The sequence below is a fragment of the Octopus sinensis genome, linkage group LG16 (assembly GCF_006345805.1).
Source record: "Octopus sinensis linkage group LG16, ASM634580v1, whole genome shotgun sequence".
NCBI lineage: Eukaryota > Metazoa > Mollusca > Cephalopoda > Octopoda > Octopodidae > Octopus > Octopus sinensis.
Window position 1 is genome coordinate 34,187,903 of NC_043012.1, and position 18,593 is coordinate 34,206,495.

Sequence of the window (18,593 nt, forward strand, 5' to 3'; positions counted from 1 at the left end):
GACATATGGTTAAATTTACAAATAAACTTTCTAAGACATCACTTATCTGTTCATATAAACTTTGAAAATATTCAATTTTTTTTTAACAAAGAGGCATTCTAAGAATAACAGAAATAAGACATTGGGTTTTGGGACAGAGTTTATGGACTCCATAATTGCCTGAGGTTTGTGTGTACCCTGTAGGTTTATGCAATACCAATGGAATGATAGATTCTAAAACCACTAGCTCATAAGTCAACACATAAAATATTTATTTCTTTACTACCCACAAGGGACTAAACACAGAGGGGACAAACAAGGACAGAGAAACGGATTAAGTCGATTACATCGACCCCAGTGCGTAACTGGTACTTAATTTATCGACCCCGAAAGGATGAAAGGCAAAGTCGGCCTCGGCGGAATTTGAACTCAGAACATAGCGGCAGACAAAATACCGCTTAGCATTTCGCCCGGTGTGCTAACATTTCTGCCAGCTCGCCGCCATAAAATATCATTGGAAACTTAATTCTCTCCAGAGAATACAGACCAACAACTGGGGCTTTACGCAGCAGTATGAATCAGGAAGCTAATGAGTAAAACAGCTGCTGATTCCTAAAACTCTGTACATGATTATACATATAGTATTATTAGCAGCAGCAGCATCAAACAGTAATATCATTTTGGAACGAAAGCAGGCTGAACAGTGAACTGGAAACAGTTTCAATATTGACCTCTCAACCTAAAGTGTACATCAGACTATACAGGAAGGAAAAGGAAGCTTGGAAGATGAATACAGCCAAAAATATAATGAACAAAGCAGACCAAATGCTGAACAACTTAATAAATCACAAAATAAAAAAAAAAATCAGTGAAAATACAAAACAAAAGTATAGAACTAAAAGAGTTAATAGTTGTATGTTTAATAGGATTTTGGTGCTTTCTACGACTTCTAGTAGGACAAAACTGTTTATACTCCATCATCATCATCATTTAAAGTCAGTTTTTCCATGCTGGCATGGGTTGGACAGTTTGACTGAAAACTGATAAGCTGGGGCGTTAAGAGGATGGTGTTGCATCAGCGGAAGTTTGCGCTCTGAGTGCTCATTTTTTTATGTCCATTTTCTCATTTTTGTATGTATTGGAGAGATTTTCTCCAACACTCACAACTTGTTGCAATTCTTTGAGTTCATTTCCTTCCTAAACCTTAGTCTCCTCTGTCAGGTTTCACCACTTCTTCCCACATCTTTGAGTCTTCCTCTTCTGCAGCCTCACTAAAATCACTTGACCCTCCTTCATCTATCAACTTCCATACACATGTCAACACCAACATAGTTTTCTCTCTCTAGCATACTACAACCGATTCTTCTCATATCCAGTTTTTCTCTCAGCTCATTTATTTTTTAGCATCTATGTATATTAACATTATACATCCAGTCAAGGCTGATCTGGAACCCAACCTAGGCCCCCATGTCTACGGCGTTCGCCGCTGGAATAAGGAGCGGTTGGAGATCATGCGGTCGTTAGCCTCAAATCGCCAGGCCTGGTCAGCATTTGTGAGATATGCAGCATTGAGGATGAATGAAACCACCTCAACCCACCCTGGGTGAATGCTGTAAGAAGAAGAATTCTGTGTACCTTCTATATCAGAAGTCTTCCTTCCCTGTCAGCCTGCCTGTGATCTTATTGCACATCTATAATTTATATTTGGTACACTGTAGACATTCGCCCTTTTCTGCATACCCAGTGAAGTGCTGTCATCTGTCTTTTCTAAGTATTCTTAATTCAAGGTTTGCTCCCATATTTTGAAATTCTCCTTTTCAACAAATGTTCATCTCAGTCAATGCCATACTCAAGTTCCCACAAACAGCTCATCTTAAACTCCTCAGTTGAAGGTTAAAGAATTATAAACAGGAGCCTGTGAACCAAGCCCTGGTGGGAACCGAACTGCACTCTACATTCCTCACTGAATTCAAGATCTCACCAACAGATTTTGTGTACGTTACGTGGCTTGTATTCATCCACACCTAAGTTTATAGAAAGCACAGTGGCCTGTCAAAGCCCTTCTCCAGGTCAATGAATGAAAGATAGAGAGGCTTATTCTTAGCTAAAACCTTTTCTTGCAGTTGTATCATTAAGAAAGTGTTGTCAAGTTGGTTAGTTTCAGCTTCCTTATTCTGTCAAACACTGACTACAATTTATCTATCCATTAATCTGCCACTAGTATGCCTTCTCTATTCACCCATTTAGAATGATCTATACCTACCCTTACCCTGAGGAGACAGGCTAACTCACCACAACGCCACATCTTAACAATTGCACACATCACCAATCTAACATCACTACAATTTCTCAAGACCAATCTGTTGTCGTGCCAATGCTAATGGTGGTAGGGCCTAAAGCTTTGCACCTAGCAAGAAGGAAGTTTTCAGTGGTAGGTGGTTATTTGGTGTGATTTCTGTACTTGGCAAGAGGACAATTGATATAATTGTTTGATGACAGTCAACAGGTTCTCATACATGGACATAGGTTCCCATCTAACCATTTCAATACCTAGTACAGCAGTACTAACATGGATAATATCGGTCCAATATACATAGATTTTCATTGTATTTGTTGTGGCTGTCATGGTTTCGACAGTTTATTCTGATCCTATCTTTACCTTTTGTCTTTTATTCATTTTGGTCATGAGACTGCAGCCATGCTGGGGCACTGCCTTGAAACATTTTTAGTCAAATGAATTGGCCCCAGCACACATCATCATCGTCGTTTAACGTCCGCTTTCCATGCTAGCATGGGTTGGACGGTTTGACTGTGGGCTGGCGAAACCAGATGGCTGTACCAGGCTCCAGTCTTGATCTGGCAGAGTTTCTACAGCTGGATGCCCTTCCTAACGCCAACCACTCTGAGAGTGTAGTGGATGCTTTTACGTGCCACCAGCACGGGGGCCAGTCAGGCAGTACTGACAACAACCTCGCTTGAATTTTTTTTTTACACATGCCAGTAAGGCGAAACCTGGTACTTATTCTTTTAGTCTCTTTTGCCAAATTGCTAAATTACAGGGATGTAAACACACCAACACCAATTGTCAAGCAGTAGTGGGAGATAAACACACACACACATAGCAAGCTTTCAGTCTGTCTTCCACTAACAAGGATTTGGTTGGCCAAAGACTATAGTAGAAAACACTTGCCCAAGGTTCCTCACAATGGGACTGAACCTGGAACCATGTAGTTACGAAGCAAGCTTCTTACCAGAGCCATGCCTGCACCTATCAACCATTTTGTATTTTATTGTACCACTACACTAAAGAGACTGTCTGCCATCACTAAAGTGTCTTCTCTATTCTGTCTAATTGGTGGTATTCAGAGCTTTTACTCTTCTAGGTTGCCTTCACTAATGCCGACAAGACACGTCTTGAAGCACTCTCATCGCAAATGATCACATCTTGTCCCCGTGTGTGTACATTGAACTTACAACGAACAGTAAAAAGTACTAACTACAAATAGGAGTCTTTGTTAATTAATCTGCAGCTACACCTGTATATATAAACAAAAACATATACCAGTGTCTTCTAAATTTGCTTTAGTTTGACTTAACAGAAAGAAATAATGTAAAAGTCTGCAATATGTATGTGTGACTTCGGATATGATACAGGTGGTAAACCGATTCATTGAACAAAAATACCTGGTGGAAATTACTGTAAACTAGTGAATGACCTGAGAAATTTACAGCCAATTAGATTATTGGTTCATAAAATGAGTGACATATACAAATAGCTGAGAAAACCAAAAAGCAATATTAAAAATGGTCCTCATTACATTAGGATGGATCCAGACAGTGATGACAAGAGAAACTAGGATTTGTGGATGAGGTCAAGAACTGTATAATAGAGACAGCATTAAGGGAGTGGAGTTTGGAGAGGGGAGAAAAAGATGTTGGTTATTAGTACACAAAAGGTAGAGACGAGAGGGAAGGACTTGACTACATAGAAAAATGTGATGAGATGAGAGGGTGAAACAGGTCAAAAGACATCTCTTCATATGGCAGCATGATATAGAGAATGAAAAAGAATGGTTAGAGGGAGAATGAAAAAGAATGGTTAGAGGGAGAATGATAAAGAAGAGATGACGGGTTATACACAACCAGAACAACATATTGGGCAAGAGACACAAATACAGATGGAGAGATACACGACTCATTATTAATGTGTATGTGTGCGTATGAATGTATGTATGTGTATATATATATATGTATATATATATATATGTAGGTCCCGGGTTGAGTCGGGGTTAACCACAGTAAATAAGGTACTCAATACATAGCAGAGTAAATTAATTTATTTTATAGAAGGAGCTTCTACAGGACTAGAACTGTTTCATTCAAATGAAATCATCAGGAAGCTTGACACCAAGCTTCCTGATGATTTCATTTGAATGAAACAGTTCTAGTCCTGTAGAAGCTCCTTCTATAAAATAAATAAAATATATATATATATATATATAGTACATTTAAATATTTGTTGTGCAAGATTTATAACAATATATATATATAAACTGTAGTTAACACAATGGTATTTAGCAAATACCATCAATTAGAAGTCAATCACTTGAGATTTCAAGGCAGAAAACTGAAAAATATACATTGCTAATTTGAAATGCTTCAAGTGCAAGTGTGCATGCATGCAGTGAGTGTGTATGTGAGCACCTCACAAAATATGACAATATTTACACAACTTTTGCATTGAAGACATTTCCCTCTTGTTTGTGAACTCAAATACACACATATAAAAGACAAATTTAATTTATTAAAGAAAACTGTATAAACAATTTAACACAAATATAATGGTTATCTATATATATAAAACTGTAGTTGTGTGAGTGTCTGTCCCCTTCGATTTAAATTCCTAACTACTCCCACATTTTGTGGTACAGTTTAACCAAATTCGGGTATCTTATAGTCGTGATTCATATCGAGCCCGTCTGAGTATTAGCGCGCGTCTACGATGAGTCTACGATTTTAAAAATAATTTAACATCATTTTTTATTCCATTTTAATGCATAATTTTTCGTGTGTCGATGGCGGCGGAGTTGGCGTCCATGGTCACACCTGCACCTGTTTGCTTCTCCCCCTTCTTCCCTCCCTCGTGAAGCTGTGGAGAAGGGAGTGTAAGGAAATCAACGTCGTAAAGCGTTGTCAAGGAGACCAGCGTTCTTTTAGAACAACGACTTCATGGCTTGAAGACACCAAAACAGAAATGGCTAAGAAAGCCCGAATTGGCATCTATAAGGGAAGTAACTCTCTAAAAATGCTTATATAGTTATTTCCCTTACAAACCCGAGCAACGCCGGGCGATACTGCTAGTATAATATAGAATTACATGAAAAAAGGTTACATGTTTATCTTTCATGGTTAAGAGGTAAGAATTCTCTTTTTACATAGAAAATCTTGACTTTTCCCCCCTCGGTGTTGGCTAACTGCAAGACTAATTAATATTTGACCCCAGATCAAATGCTATCAAGTAGACATGATCAAAGGAATTCCAACTGTGTGGGGCTTTTTTTAAAGTTGTTGAGAACTACATGTAGATAACACTAAATGGATTAAGTGATTCTAGGGAAAGAGTTACTATTTCTCACAAGTGAAGGGCCCAAAGCTTGGAACATAAGTATAACATGTTTATGCGTGTGGGCATGTGCAACAGCTATCTGTATGTACTGCATAATGTGTAAATATGAATGCAACAAGACATATATAAACAATTGTAAAAATATAAGTTTGTATAGTCACTCAGTCTGACACACATAATAGTTAAATATCCCTCAAACTTGGCCCAAGCCTTCAAAATTAACGACACATTGAGCACTTATAGTCCGAGATAATTTTAACATGAAAAGAGAATGGCCCTGGCTTTGATCAATGTTTAGGACTGACCTATGACTAATACAACTAAAAAAAAGCATATCTGAGTTAATGAGACAAAACTTTGAGATCATTCAGGCTGTTAAAGAAAAGTCATACTTAACCCTTTTGTTACCAACCCGGCCGAAACCGGCTCTAGCTCCAAGTTCAAATGTCTTACTTTCATAAGTTTGGAATTAAAATCCTCCACCAAACCTTAGTCACAATTTATGTTCCTAACACTAGCTGAATGATAACTAAGTTATTTTATTAAATTCTTTGTTATATTTAAAATTAATTGAAAGAAACACAGAGCATCTCAAAATAAATGCAGTAACAAAAGGGTTAAAGGTTCCATATCAGATATTTTAGATTTCAAGTACCTCTTCTGATTTTATTACCAACATCACAACCATTTTTGGAAAGCTTGGTGCATTCAATCAGGTCACAAATAAATTTTTGATAAGCTAAAATCACACAAAATTTCAATATTCACAAAGTTCCTTTTCTATTACTAATTTCTCAAGAAAAATTGTTTTGATTCTCGTAATTGGCATCAAAAACTACATTGGTGTAGAAATCTTTATATATAAAAGTGAGGTTGTGTGCTGTCTGTTTCCTACGATTTAGATTCCTAACTACTCCCACATTTTGCGGTGCAGTTTAACCAAAACCGAGTATCTTATAGTCGTGATTCATATCAAGCCCTTCTGGGTATTAGCGCACGTCTACGATGAGTCTATGATTTAAAAAAAAATTTACCATCAATTTTTCCCATTTTTAATGCATTTTTGGCATATATAAGGGAAGTAACTCTCTAAAAATTTATTAAATCTCAGAATGTAAAAAGCTACAGTAACACCTCCACCCCCTTGTGGTTAGCCATATTGAGATGGCTATTATACTTTACATCTCTAAAAATGCTTATATAGTTATTTACCTTACAAACCCGAGCAATGCCGGGCGATACTGCTAGTTTTCTATAAATTAAAAACGACCTGCCATACCTTCTTAATTCACATTCAGCTGTCTTAATGTATAGAAATGATACATTGTATTAATGCAGTTCTAGATGTACTTTATCTAAGAGCAATAGGAATACCTATTTCTTTACTACCCACAAAGAGCTAAACACAGAGAGGACAAACAAGGACAGACAAATGGATAAAGTCGATTATATCGACCCCAGTGCATAACTGGTACTTAATTTATCGACCCGGAAAGGATGAAAGGCAAAGTCGACCTCAGCGGAATTTGAACTCTGAACATAGCGGCAGATGAAATACCGCTAAGCATTTCGCCCGGCGTGCTAATGATTCTGCCAGTTCGCCACAATAGGAATACCTTTGATCGTAATTTTGCTCGAAAGGATTGACCTAGGATTAAATAAATAATTAGACATACTATAAAACATCTGTGCAATATACAGAGGATCTTTTGTTTGGCTGCCACTTTTCAATTTCTTCTAAGGTGTAATAATGTAATTTTGTATGCTAGAAATATATTTTAGCCATAAATCAGTAAATAAAATTTGCAAATTTTGGATAATTTTAGCCAATTGTAAACCAGGCACATTCATGCCTGTTTCCATAGTAACAAGCCAAGCTGTTACCAAGCTATTTACTCACATGGTCATTTTTCATGTATTAAATGGTGGTTGTGAGATATGCTAAAAATAATAGGTAAATAGGCCTTAATCACACACCAAATTTGTTTTCTTTGCAGAATCATTAATTTCTGTGTGTAGAATACAAATTCACAAAAATTTTCTGAAATTTTCAAAAGATAAAATGTTATGAGGGGTTATATGGTGTGCACAAAGCAGAATTCTGCCAATATTTCATTCGTTTACAGTCGACTACACATGTCTCACAGAAAACGACAGCTTCCAAATCCTGTTTTCTTTTACTTGTTTCAGTCATTTGACTGCGGCCATGCTGGAGCACCGCCTTTAGTCAAGCAAATCGACCCCAGGACTTATTCTTTGTAAGCCTAGTACTTATTCTATCGGTCTCTTTTGCCGAACCACTAAGTTACAGGGACGTAAACACACCAGCATCAGTTGTCAAGCGATGCTGGAGGGACAAACACAGACACACAAACATATACACACACACACGTGTGTGTATATATATATATATATATATATATATATATATATATATATATATATACACACACAACGGGCTTCTTTTCAGTTTCTGTCTACCAAATCCACTCACAATGCTTTGGTTGGCCCGACTGAAACAAGTAAAACAAAACAAAAATATACCTCATTGAAATGTATAAAGAAAGTGAATGCATGTGAATTACCCGATCTCATCCCAAATGTTTTTGATATCAAATTCCAACACAACCACAAGCACCAGGACCATATTTGTAGAAACAAAAATTATTACCCTATTTTCAGAAAGTTATGAAGAAACAAATCGAGGTGTGAATTATCCAAAACTCCACTTCAAAAAATATTTCACAACAAATTTGGAAAATATTCTGGTCTAAGCACCCTCATAACTTTTTTTATTTTTTGAAACTATTAATGTGCGATTTAAGGGCTGTTGTTTTTAACGCATCCCACGACCACCTCATATCTTCCTTGTTTCTTTGTCACTTTGACATGTTTTTCAATATTTTTCACCCCATAAACACATTTCATGGAATGATGATGCACCTAAGGGTGATTTATTGCTGGGATTTAAGCAAAAAACTTCGGTTAATGTTAAATCTAACCCCGGGCCACCAAAGCAAAAAAAAAAAAGGCGGTATTAAACGAATATGAAAACCAAAATGTGCGCCAACTAATCGATTACTCAGCAGAGGAAAAGATCATTCTGGACCCGGATAGTGTTGCAGCCTTCTATAGAAATGCGGGCGGAGTTAATAATTTCTGGGTTATTCGTATCACTGGACGGCTGTGTCTCTGCTAACATTGCTAATGGACTTTGTTATTGGATAACCGAATTAATTCCATTGTGAAAAATCCAAGGGGGCTAATGCAGTTTCGTACCTCTCCTTGAAAAATGTTTTTTTTTATATTTTTTCGGATTCCTTTTCGAAAAAAGTTCTAGATTTAAACGCGGGGGGGGGCATAAAAACTTTTTTTCGCATATTTGTATTCTCCGACACCTAAAACGTAGGAATCCGAACAAAATATTTTCAAAAAAATGCATTTTAAAGGAGAGGTGTGAAACTGCATTAGCCCCAAACCAAGAATTAAAACAAAAATAATTCGAAAAACAGTGGAAAGTTTTAGAATTAGGGGAGTGTGGGAAGGTAAAATATTTCTTGAAAAAATTTTTTTAATGGATAATATCCATTATGCAAAAGACATTCCATACAACCCTAATCTAAACCATCTATAAAATATCTCTCTGGAAAATTTTGTTAGAATTAAGCATTTTCCAGAAAGTTATAAAGAAAAAAGGGCGGGGAGAGGTGCACACATCTTTAATTATGCCCTAAGTATTAACAAATTCTTGTTTTTCTCTTTATTCAATTTTTATGTCGTACGCAAAAAATTTTTTACAGAATTGCAAAAGTGTGGAAAAAATGTAATTTTGGGGAGAGAGAAGAAATGAATAAACACGTGGTAAATATGGTTTCTTTACTTTTTATATCGTACAGAAATAGGATCGATTTTACAGAACGGCAAATATATAGGGGAAAAATACATGAAAAGTAACGAAAGACACCCCCAGAGGAGGGTACTACTAGCGAACAGTGGTCCCGGTGCGCGCTAGCTAGTCGTAAGTAGTCGATCCTACAACGACTTTGCGCCTATGTTTGTATTTCAAGGCTGAATACATATCAAAGAAAATTAAATAATATTTTTCGAACAAAGTAAATAAAACGCAAAATAAATCATTTTTTTAACTAAGTAAATAATTTATTTTCTAAAACAATGTGTATAATTTTTTTTACACAAATTAAATATTCTTCGAACAAAGTAAATAAAACACAAAGTAGGGTTGGGTTTAGGGTTAAAAAGTCGTTGTAGGATCGATTACTTTACGACTAGCTAGAGCGGATGTGCGAGTGCGCGCACCGGGACCACTGTTCGTTAGTAGTGCCCAGAGGAGTTTAAAACTGTTTTTTTTTTTTTTATGTAAATTCAGTATTTCAAACAGTGGAATATATTTTATTATTATGGCCGGGTTCAATGACGAAAATTAACGAAAACAGTAAAAAAAATTTAATCTTGAAAGTTATTGCAAAGTTTAGGATTGGTGAAGAAGAAGGGGGGAGGGGTTGAAAAACATGGCTTTTTGAAGAAAAAAAATAATAAGCGATTTATAAGTGTTTTTTGCAATGTGACATGTATATAAAATGTGGAAAACAATCCCAAGAAATTCCATATTATTCGTGACGGACATTCTGAAAGTTCGGACAGATACATGCATGGTCACGACTGGAACGCTTTTGATAAGAAAACAACACAAAACTACAAGAACTTTTTTTTTTTTAATATGTTTTGCACTTACCTCCGGGGGTAATGCCGCTGTGGCTGTTAAATTGGTTGTTGTTGCAGCAGCCAAAGCGGCTGTTGATGATGATGATGATGGTGATGTCGATGTTATTGATGAGGTTAGTGGAAGTGTTGGTGAGACAACAGGAGTACTGGACAAGGCAGAAACCAGGGTGCAGGGGTTGGTAGCCATCATCTTGTTTGTGGTTGAATATGGATATATATATATATATATTGGTTTTCTAGTTCGATAATCGATCGCTTACGACTGTGTTTCAACGTGTATGAAGAAAGGAGTGGGTGTTAAGGTAGAAAAAGACTGTTTTAGATATAAATATATAAATTTTAGTGTTGTGTGTTGTACGTAGGTGTATGTTAAACGTTGTGTATTTGAATGTAGAGATTGAAATTAGATTCTATATGAGATCGGCAAAATACTTAAACACAATTTAGGACCACTGTTCGCTTAGTAGTACCCACAATTTGTCTAGGAGAGAAAAAAGGGAGACATTAACTTGGAAAAGGACAAAAAAAAAGGAAAAACGGGGAACGAGAAAACAAAAGAAATTAAAATTTGAATTCTGTGGATTTCACATATGTTGGTATATATCAGGTGGAGAAAAGAGAGATTCGTGAGATGTGGTTAAAAGTGGGGAGATAGAGAAACATAAAACAGCCCCCCAAAAAAAAGAAAGAGAGAGAAGAGAGAAGAATTAATAAAGTCTTTGTTTTCGCTCCATGGAAGAAGTAATTAGGTTTTGGTTACTTACAGATCATCTTGATGGCCGGGAGGGGGGAGAAAGGAGGAGAAATTGGGAGGATAAAGGAGGAAAAAATGTGGTGTATGTGTGCGTTTGGTTTGTGCTTCTTGGGTTAAGCCTTACTACGGATTCTAGAAGTATTCTTTGCCGTTGTTTGTGAGTGGGGAAGAATATTATTTGATGAATAAAAAGCCAAAGTCACTGCAACAAAATGGTCACCGGATAGTCAGGCTTCTGCGCATGCGTGCCGCTGTCATTAACCGGATGTCGGTAATTTTAGAACAGTTTATATAGTCAGGGAATGCTTGCGCTAGAAATAATAAATCGACTTTACTCTTGCTTTAATTTATATGACCACGAAAGGCAAAGTTTGTCCCCACCCAACGTTATTTGGAATGAGAATGTCAAAATCCGTTGCTAAATATCAAAAGGCATTTGACAGATGCTCCCCGCCATTAATATTCCCTCCACCATGTCACGTTAGCTTTGTGCTCAAAAAATGTTCCAACTTAAACTAACTTGTCTTTTTCAAAGTATTACCGTATTTTTAACAACATTATCTATAAAATCCCTTTTTTTTTTTGAGAATTGCAGAGTATGGTTTGAGGATTATTTAGTTTCTTTTTCTAGCATAAGGGTGGTGCCAATCCAGTTTCGCTTTTCACCAAAGCAATTCCACTTTTTACACTTTTGCTGTAAACTAACTTGTCTTTTTCAAAGTATTACCTTATTTTTAACAACATTATCTATAAAATCCCTTTTTTTTTTTGAGAATTGCAGAGTATGGTTTGAGGATTATTTAGTTTCTATTTCTAGCATATGGGTGGTGCCAATCCAGTTTCGCTTTTCACCAAAGCAATTCCACTTTTTACACTTTTGCTGTAGTTTTCATTCCACATACACAAGCTTCGCGTCACTTGAACTTTCCAGAGAAATCTGGTTGTCATTTCCATCTGATCGAGCCACCGCTCACTCCCACCAGACCTTCCCTCCCTTTCTTTATTTTCCAACAATTTCGTCAGATTCGTATGTTTTCGATATCGGAGATTACGATTTTGCCAAAATAAACATGTTTTCAAAATTTTAATTTCCTCCATCTCACTCCCTTTGTTTCACATTTTTTTTCGAATTTTTTCTATTAATTAACGAGAGAAATGCAGATATTACGAATTTGGAAAAAATACAAACAATTTCGAATTTTCTTAGAAAACATCCTGTGTTGCCCCTCCACACCCCTTCCTGTTTTCCAAACGCACAAAACTCGGGTATGTTTTACCTATCGGATATATTCTTTTGTGCCATGCACAGATTTCTCCTGAAACAACAGACGATAAAATATCAACACCTCACCAGAAAACTAGATATGCTAGAAACAACAGCTGGAAAATATTTTTCGTCACCCCGAGGTTTTTGGGGGTTTTTTTTTCATTTACAATCTACTCAGCTTACGGAATAAGGTGAACTTGTGACAACTGAGAAAAGTATGGGCAAATCATTGTTACACACACAAAAAAAATCGTCTTTGTTTTACAAATCTCATGATAGATAAAAGCTTCAAATTCTGAGGGGTTTTATTTATTTTATGCAATTTCTGAGAAATTTAGTAAAATCCTGTAATTTGGGGATATTTTAATTATCTATTTTATTTTATGTAAGATGAGATTTTTAAATATGCTTTTCACAAATTGCAAAATGAAAAAGTAAATCATAATTTCAATTGGAGTTGAGCCATAATTTTGCACATGCGCGAGACAAAGATTTCTGATGAATATATTTACAATAAATCCCTTGCAATATTGTGGTTTACTATTTAAGCTTACATCAATTCCTTCGTGGTATTGTTTTGCATTTGATAAAATAGATATATACAAATTATAAAAATATACAATATTGTGTGGCTGTGTGGTAAGTAGCTTGTTTACCAACCACATGGTTCCGGGTTCAGTCCCACTGTGTGGCACCTTGGGCAAGTGTCTTCTACTATAGCCTCGGGCCAACCAAAGCCTTGTGAGTGGATTTGGTAGACGGAAACTGAAAGAAGCCCGTCGTATATATGTATATATATGTGTGCGTGTATGTTTATGTTTGTCCCCCTAGCATTGCTTGACAACCAATGCTGATGTGTTTATGTCCCCGTCACTTAGCGGTTTGGCAAAAGAGACCCATAGAATAAGTACTGGGCTTACAAAGAATAAGTCCCGGGGTCGAATTGCTCGATTAAAGGCGGTGCTCCAGCATGGCCGCAGTCAAATGACTGAAACAAGTAAAAGAGTAAAGAGTAATACAGTACTGTTTCTACTTTGCAGATTTCACCTATCGCAGGGGGTTTTGGAATGTAACACCCACGATAGTTGAGGGATTACTGTATACATATATGTAGGACCTTGCTTGGCCCTGCCTCAGATTTGAAACCAAATTCATCCACTTATTGCTTGTCAAAGCAAACAGGAAATCCTTTATTTACATCTCCACACCACATGATTAATGGGAAACACTTGACCTGTGCCAGTCAAGGAAAGGTCAGTCCTTTGTTTAGGATTTGACCAACATTCCTGGCCATAGTCTATATAACAGACACCATTTCCTTTCTCACCCTCTTTTGTGTCAACCATGACAAGAGCAACATTTCCTTTTCATCCTTCAGGGAAGATTTCAGCCAAAATGGAGAAAGACGATGCCACCATTGCCTTTTTTTCCAATCTTGTCAGCACAGTGCATTCCTTACTCTTTTTCTCTCTACTAGCAGACAGTAACTTCCACACTATCAACTACCAACCAGCAGGCGAACTTGTCACTACTGTTATTGCTCACTTGTCAAGCAAATAAAAAAATTTAAACAATATTCCTTCCTCTTTCTGGTGTTGTTCTTCAATGTTCTTCACTTGTTACTCCATCGCAAGAACCTCAAGTGTTAAAGCTACACACTGCTAATGCACTGGCTATTGATGTTATTCTTTGCCACATCTACACTTTACAATGTTGTCTATCACTTCAACAGTCGTCGTAATGTTACCTATTCTAGTCACAATTGGAGTCGTTACCTCTGCACATCAATAAGCATTACATAATCTTGCCACACTGATAACCCCTACATACAGATTCATCAGCCACTACATATATATATAAATATATATATATAAACTGGACTGACTCCTGTGCAGGTGGCAAGTAAAGAAACACCGTTTTGACTCTGTGCTTGAGGAGACCTATTGAGTCAAGTACATCAACATCAAAAATCAATGCAAATTGTAGTTGCGATCCCTGTGCTGGTGGCACGTAAAAAGCACTTCCAAACGTGGCCGATGCCAGCACAACCTTGACTGGCTTCCGTGCCGGTAGCACGTAAAAAGCACCAACCGATCGTAGCCGTTGCCAGCCTCACCAGGCACCTGTGCCGGTGACACGTAAAATGTACCCACTACACTCACTGAGTGGTTGGCGTTAGGAAGGGCATCCAGCTGTAGAAACACAGCCAGATCAGACTGGAGCCTGGTGCAGCCTTCTGGCTTCCCAGATCCCCGGTCGAACCGTCCAACCCATGCTAGCATGGAGAACGGACGTTAAACGATGATGATGATGATGATGAAATCTCAACTCACATATAATTGCTGACAGAAACATGTACAGAAATCTTGTATGAAAATAAGTTATCTTTTACACACCTTGTTTTTAATTCATTGGAATAATCCCAGTGATGTACTCCAAGTGTGGTCACTGACCATTGCAGATTTCACACATACATCCACATGCACGTAATTAACATGCAGTTTACCGTAGTAAAATAGTGAAAGTAAGTTTTTCTTTTTGTGATAAAAACTGAAATGACATCTTGTAATTTCATATAAACACTGCAATGTCATTGGCAGCAGCTGACCATTGTAGGTTGACCATTCTGCTCAGAAATCTCTGGCAGGATCGCATGTGGGTGACAAGGCCTGCTCTTGAACTGCAGCAGTTATGGCATCTGCCACAAATGAAGTTACTTGATGCAATGGAGAAGCAATGCCTTTCGTGTGCTCTTTTACATTCGCTCTGTTGTTCTCAATCACTGGAATCACAAGCTTCAGTGAACAGTGCCATTCATCACACTGCTGGTGTCTGGAGAAAGTCAGAGTTGTTCATGTGTCTCTTCAGCATATCCCTGTATTGCAACTTCTGCCCACTATGGCTCCACCTGCTCTGATGCAATTCAGCATAGAAAACTGTCTTTCGGAGCCAGCTGGCTTCCATCCTGCAAACACCTAGTGCGGCTGTGATGAGTTAATGACGGTCTCCACACTAAATGCACCAGCACAGTGCACGACCTCTTCATCAGAAATGCAATCCCAGCATCTGATATGCAAAATGGAGCACAGATGAGGAAGATGGATTTGCGTCAAGGCCTTTATGAGCCTGCAGTAGACGACCAGGCATTTTGTGGTGTAAAGGAGGCAAGGGAGCACTGTAGTACTGCACACCTTTACCTTTGTGTTATGAGCAATGTCATGGCAGCTCTATTGAGAGCCAAAGGCTTGCAGTAGACTGTATTCACCCCTCAACTCTGAGATCAGAAGAGCTAGTACAAATAACTGCACGATTGAGAAATGTAAAGGCATCAGAGTACTTTAGGGGCTCTTCATATACTGTTATTGACTCAAACTCTCTAGATCTATGAGGACTTCTTGGTGGAGTAGTTTAGTCTTCAAAGTATTGAACTTGAGACCACAAGCACTAAGTTGTCTATGTAGAGCAGCTCCCTGTCACACATTTTACAAACTTTGATGGAGGCACAAAGATGGATCAAGGTGAAGAGCTTTCCATCTGGTCTGATGTGGATAAAAACCTCCTTGTGCAGATTGACCCTCATGGTGTCAAGCATAGCTGCAAGGTAAAGAGAGAAGTGTATAGGGCAAGCACACACCTCTACTTCACACACTGTGATTAACTGCAAACGCTTCACTAAATTCTCCACCAACTGAGACTAGTCTTTCTTATTCTTGTGTGAAACTCTATAGGTCTCTATCACTTTCCAAGAGTTTCTTGGTCCACCATGTCAAATGCTTTGAGGAAGTCCACAAATACTATGAAGAGGGGTTGGTGTTGCTTCACTGCTTGCTCCTGTAGTTGTTGCAGTGTGAAGATTAATGTCCATGATTGATCTCCCTGGCCTGAAACCATATTGACTCTCGGTTTAGATTCCTCAGCCAGTTGAGAATGAGTTTCACTAGCACCTGGTCAGCAATGGCCAACAAAGAAATACTCCAGTAATTCCCACATTCTATTCAATTCCCCTGGGCATGCACTCATTAGAAAGACAAGTGCTGTACAGCCTCAACAGCTCATTGCAGAATTTTTACTCACCTTTTTGAGCACAACTGAGGGAATATCATCAAGGACTTATACTTTGCAACTTGTTGTGGCCTTCAAGGCTTTCTCCAGCTCCTGTACAGGGATCTCATGGAAGAGGTCATCTCAGCTCTGGCACTACTCTAGCCATTTGCAGATGTCAAGTTGGATGGATCCTTGCTGATTGAACAGGCTACAGAAATGGTTCTTCCACCTAGCTCTGACATCTTGGAGGTTGGAGTGCAGTTTGGTCCCTTCTGCTGACTTGATTGGTGCCATTGCATTGTTCCTGGGTTCATAGTTGGCTTTGAGTCTCATAAACTGTGGTAGTCGTGCTTGTCAGCTATGCTCTGCAAAGCTTCTGCCTGTTTGTACCAAGACCTGCATATGAAGTATATCAAAGATATCTTTTGTATGCAGGTCTTGGATATCTTCATATATCAAAGATGTTTCATGAAATTTTGGTATATTACTATTGTAGCAGACGCTTAGTGACAACCTCTCTCTCTGACATATATAGCATAAATATGGACGTAGCAGATAACAGCTAACTTTCAACCGCTTGGGCCCTGTTGTGTCCACTACTCTGATTGGTTGGTATTGGCGCAGTTTGTCTCTTGCTTTATTTCATGCCAGTGTGTGACCAAACTAATCACAGCCTTCTGATAAGGTCCTGTGACACAGTCTTCTAAATTCTCTGCTGGAGCATCCTAGTTTGCTATAAAAGCTAGATCAACAAACCATATTGCGTCTTTGGTTCTCACCACTGACCACAGAGCACTCAGCCATGTTCCAGCGACAGACAACAGCTCTAGCAGTATTTCCGGACCTCCATCTATTTCGTTTGTTCGTACGGTGCTTGGTCTCTTCAAACGAACTTTCGCAGGCATGATGGGGGAGAATGTTAGTAGTTATTTAGCTGTCAGACTTGGCTGATGAGAAATCACGTGCCTAGGTGGCGCTAAATTTCGAAACCGGTACCGAGTTGACCAGCATTTACTTGTTCTGACCTATTTGAGGTAAGACATTATTATTGTTCACCGATATTTTTTCCTGTCTTGTCTGTAATAGATTTGTGACTATTCAGTGGTACAGAAGTATTTTTCGACTTCTATCATTGGCGATATAAGTACTCATGTAGTACCCTTATGTATATATGTACATATCTAATATTGTATGTATATATTTTATTAATTTGCCTTACGGCTGATAATTCACTTACCACTGGTGATGGTATTTTAATAATACCATCCTTATATATATATATATATATATATACTAGCTGATGTACCCAGTAATTCTCAGGGGTTTGGATGTTCTATTGAAACATCTTATTACTCTAATATAAGAAAGCAATTTCCTTATAACTGCCACAAAAGGTGTATACAAAAAACTGTCAGCTGGAAGAGGGAGAGATTGTTGGAGGTTGGAGAGAGAGGTTTACGGAGGTTGGTGAGAGGCAAAGACATTATTCTGCTTAGCAAAGGCATCTGGTGTGTTAGCATATTCACCTTTAGGTGAATATGCTAACACACACATATGTATTTATGTATGTATATATTATATGTATGTATGTATGAAGGAACCCAAACAAATAAATGAAGATACCAATGTTTAAGATGATACACACTATAACAACAGAAACAGTGAAAAAGTCAGCATAAGAGGGGGGGGGCATTAATCAATTCATTGAACAAACCCCACTGTATAGCAGCTGACCACCTGTTGGGTTATCATCCTTAAAATCTGCTGAATGAATAGCAAATAAATCCACCACCACCACCACACACACCCACATCCCCATATTTCTATCATTCCTTCCCCCACTCCCATCACCCCCCCTACCAAGTACACACAGAAATACCCACATAGCTAGATTGGCCTTTGTGATTCATCCCCTAATGCAGTATCACCTGATGAAAGGAAGCAATGATGATGACCAGCCAGATGCTCATGGATAATACTACAGACTATACTGTACTCATCCCAAGGATACAGGCTCTGGTGTTAAAGTCACGTGATTTGTGGAAACATGCATAGCAATGCATTAAGTATTTATAAATTCCATCCTAGAATTATTGCTATTATTATATTTATCCTACATTATAACCATGATGTAACCAAAAAAAACTGACTTACTAATCAGCACCATTAGATGGTAGCCG

At 37.9% G+C, this 18,593-nt stretch overlaps 1 protein-coding gene across 1 annotated transcript in view; it reads right to left on the reverse strand.

The window, feature by feature from the left end:
* The window catches only part of LOC115220250 (cleavage stimulation factor subunit 3), a 139,716-nt gene extending 127,906 nt beyond the window's left edge, over positions 1-11,810 (reverse strand). Inside the window, exon 1 of the mRNA XM_029790342.2 lies at positions 10,359-11,810. Coding sequence (XP_029646202.1) covers positions 10,359-10,538 — 180 coding nt within the window. The 5' untranslated portion in view covers positions 10,539-11,810. The remainder of the gene's footprint in view (positions 1-10,358) is intronic.
* Positions 11,811-18,593: the final 6,783 nt, after the last annotated feature.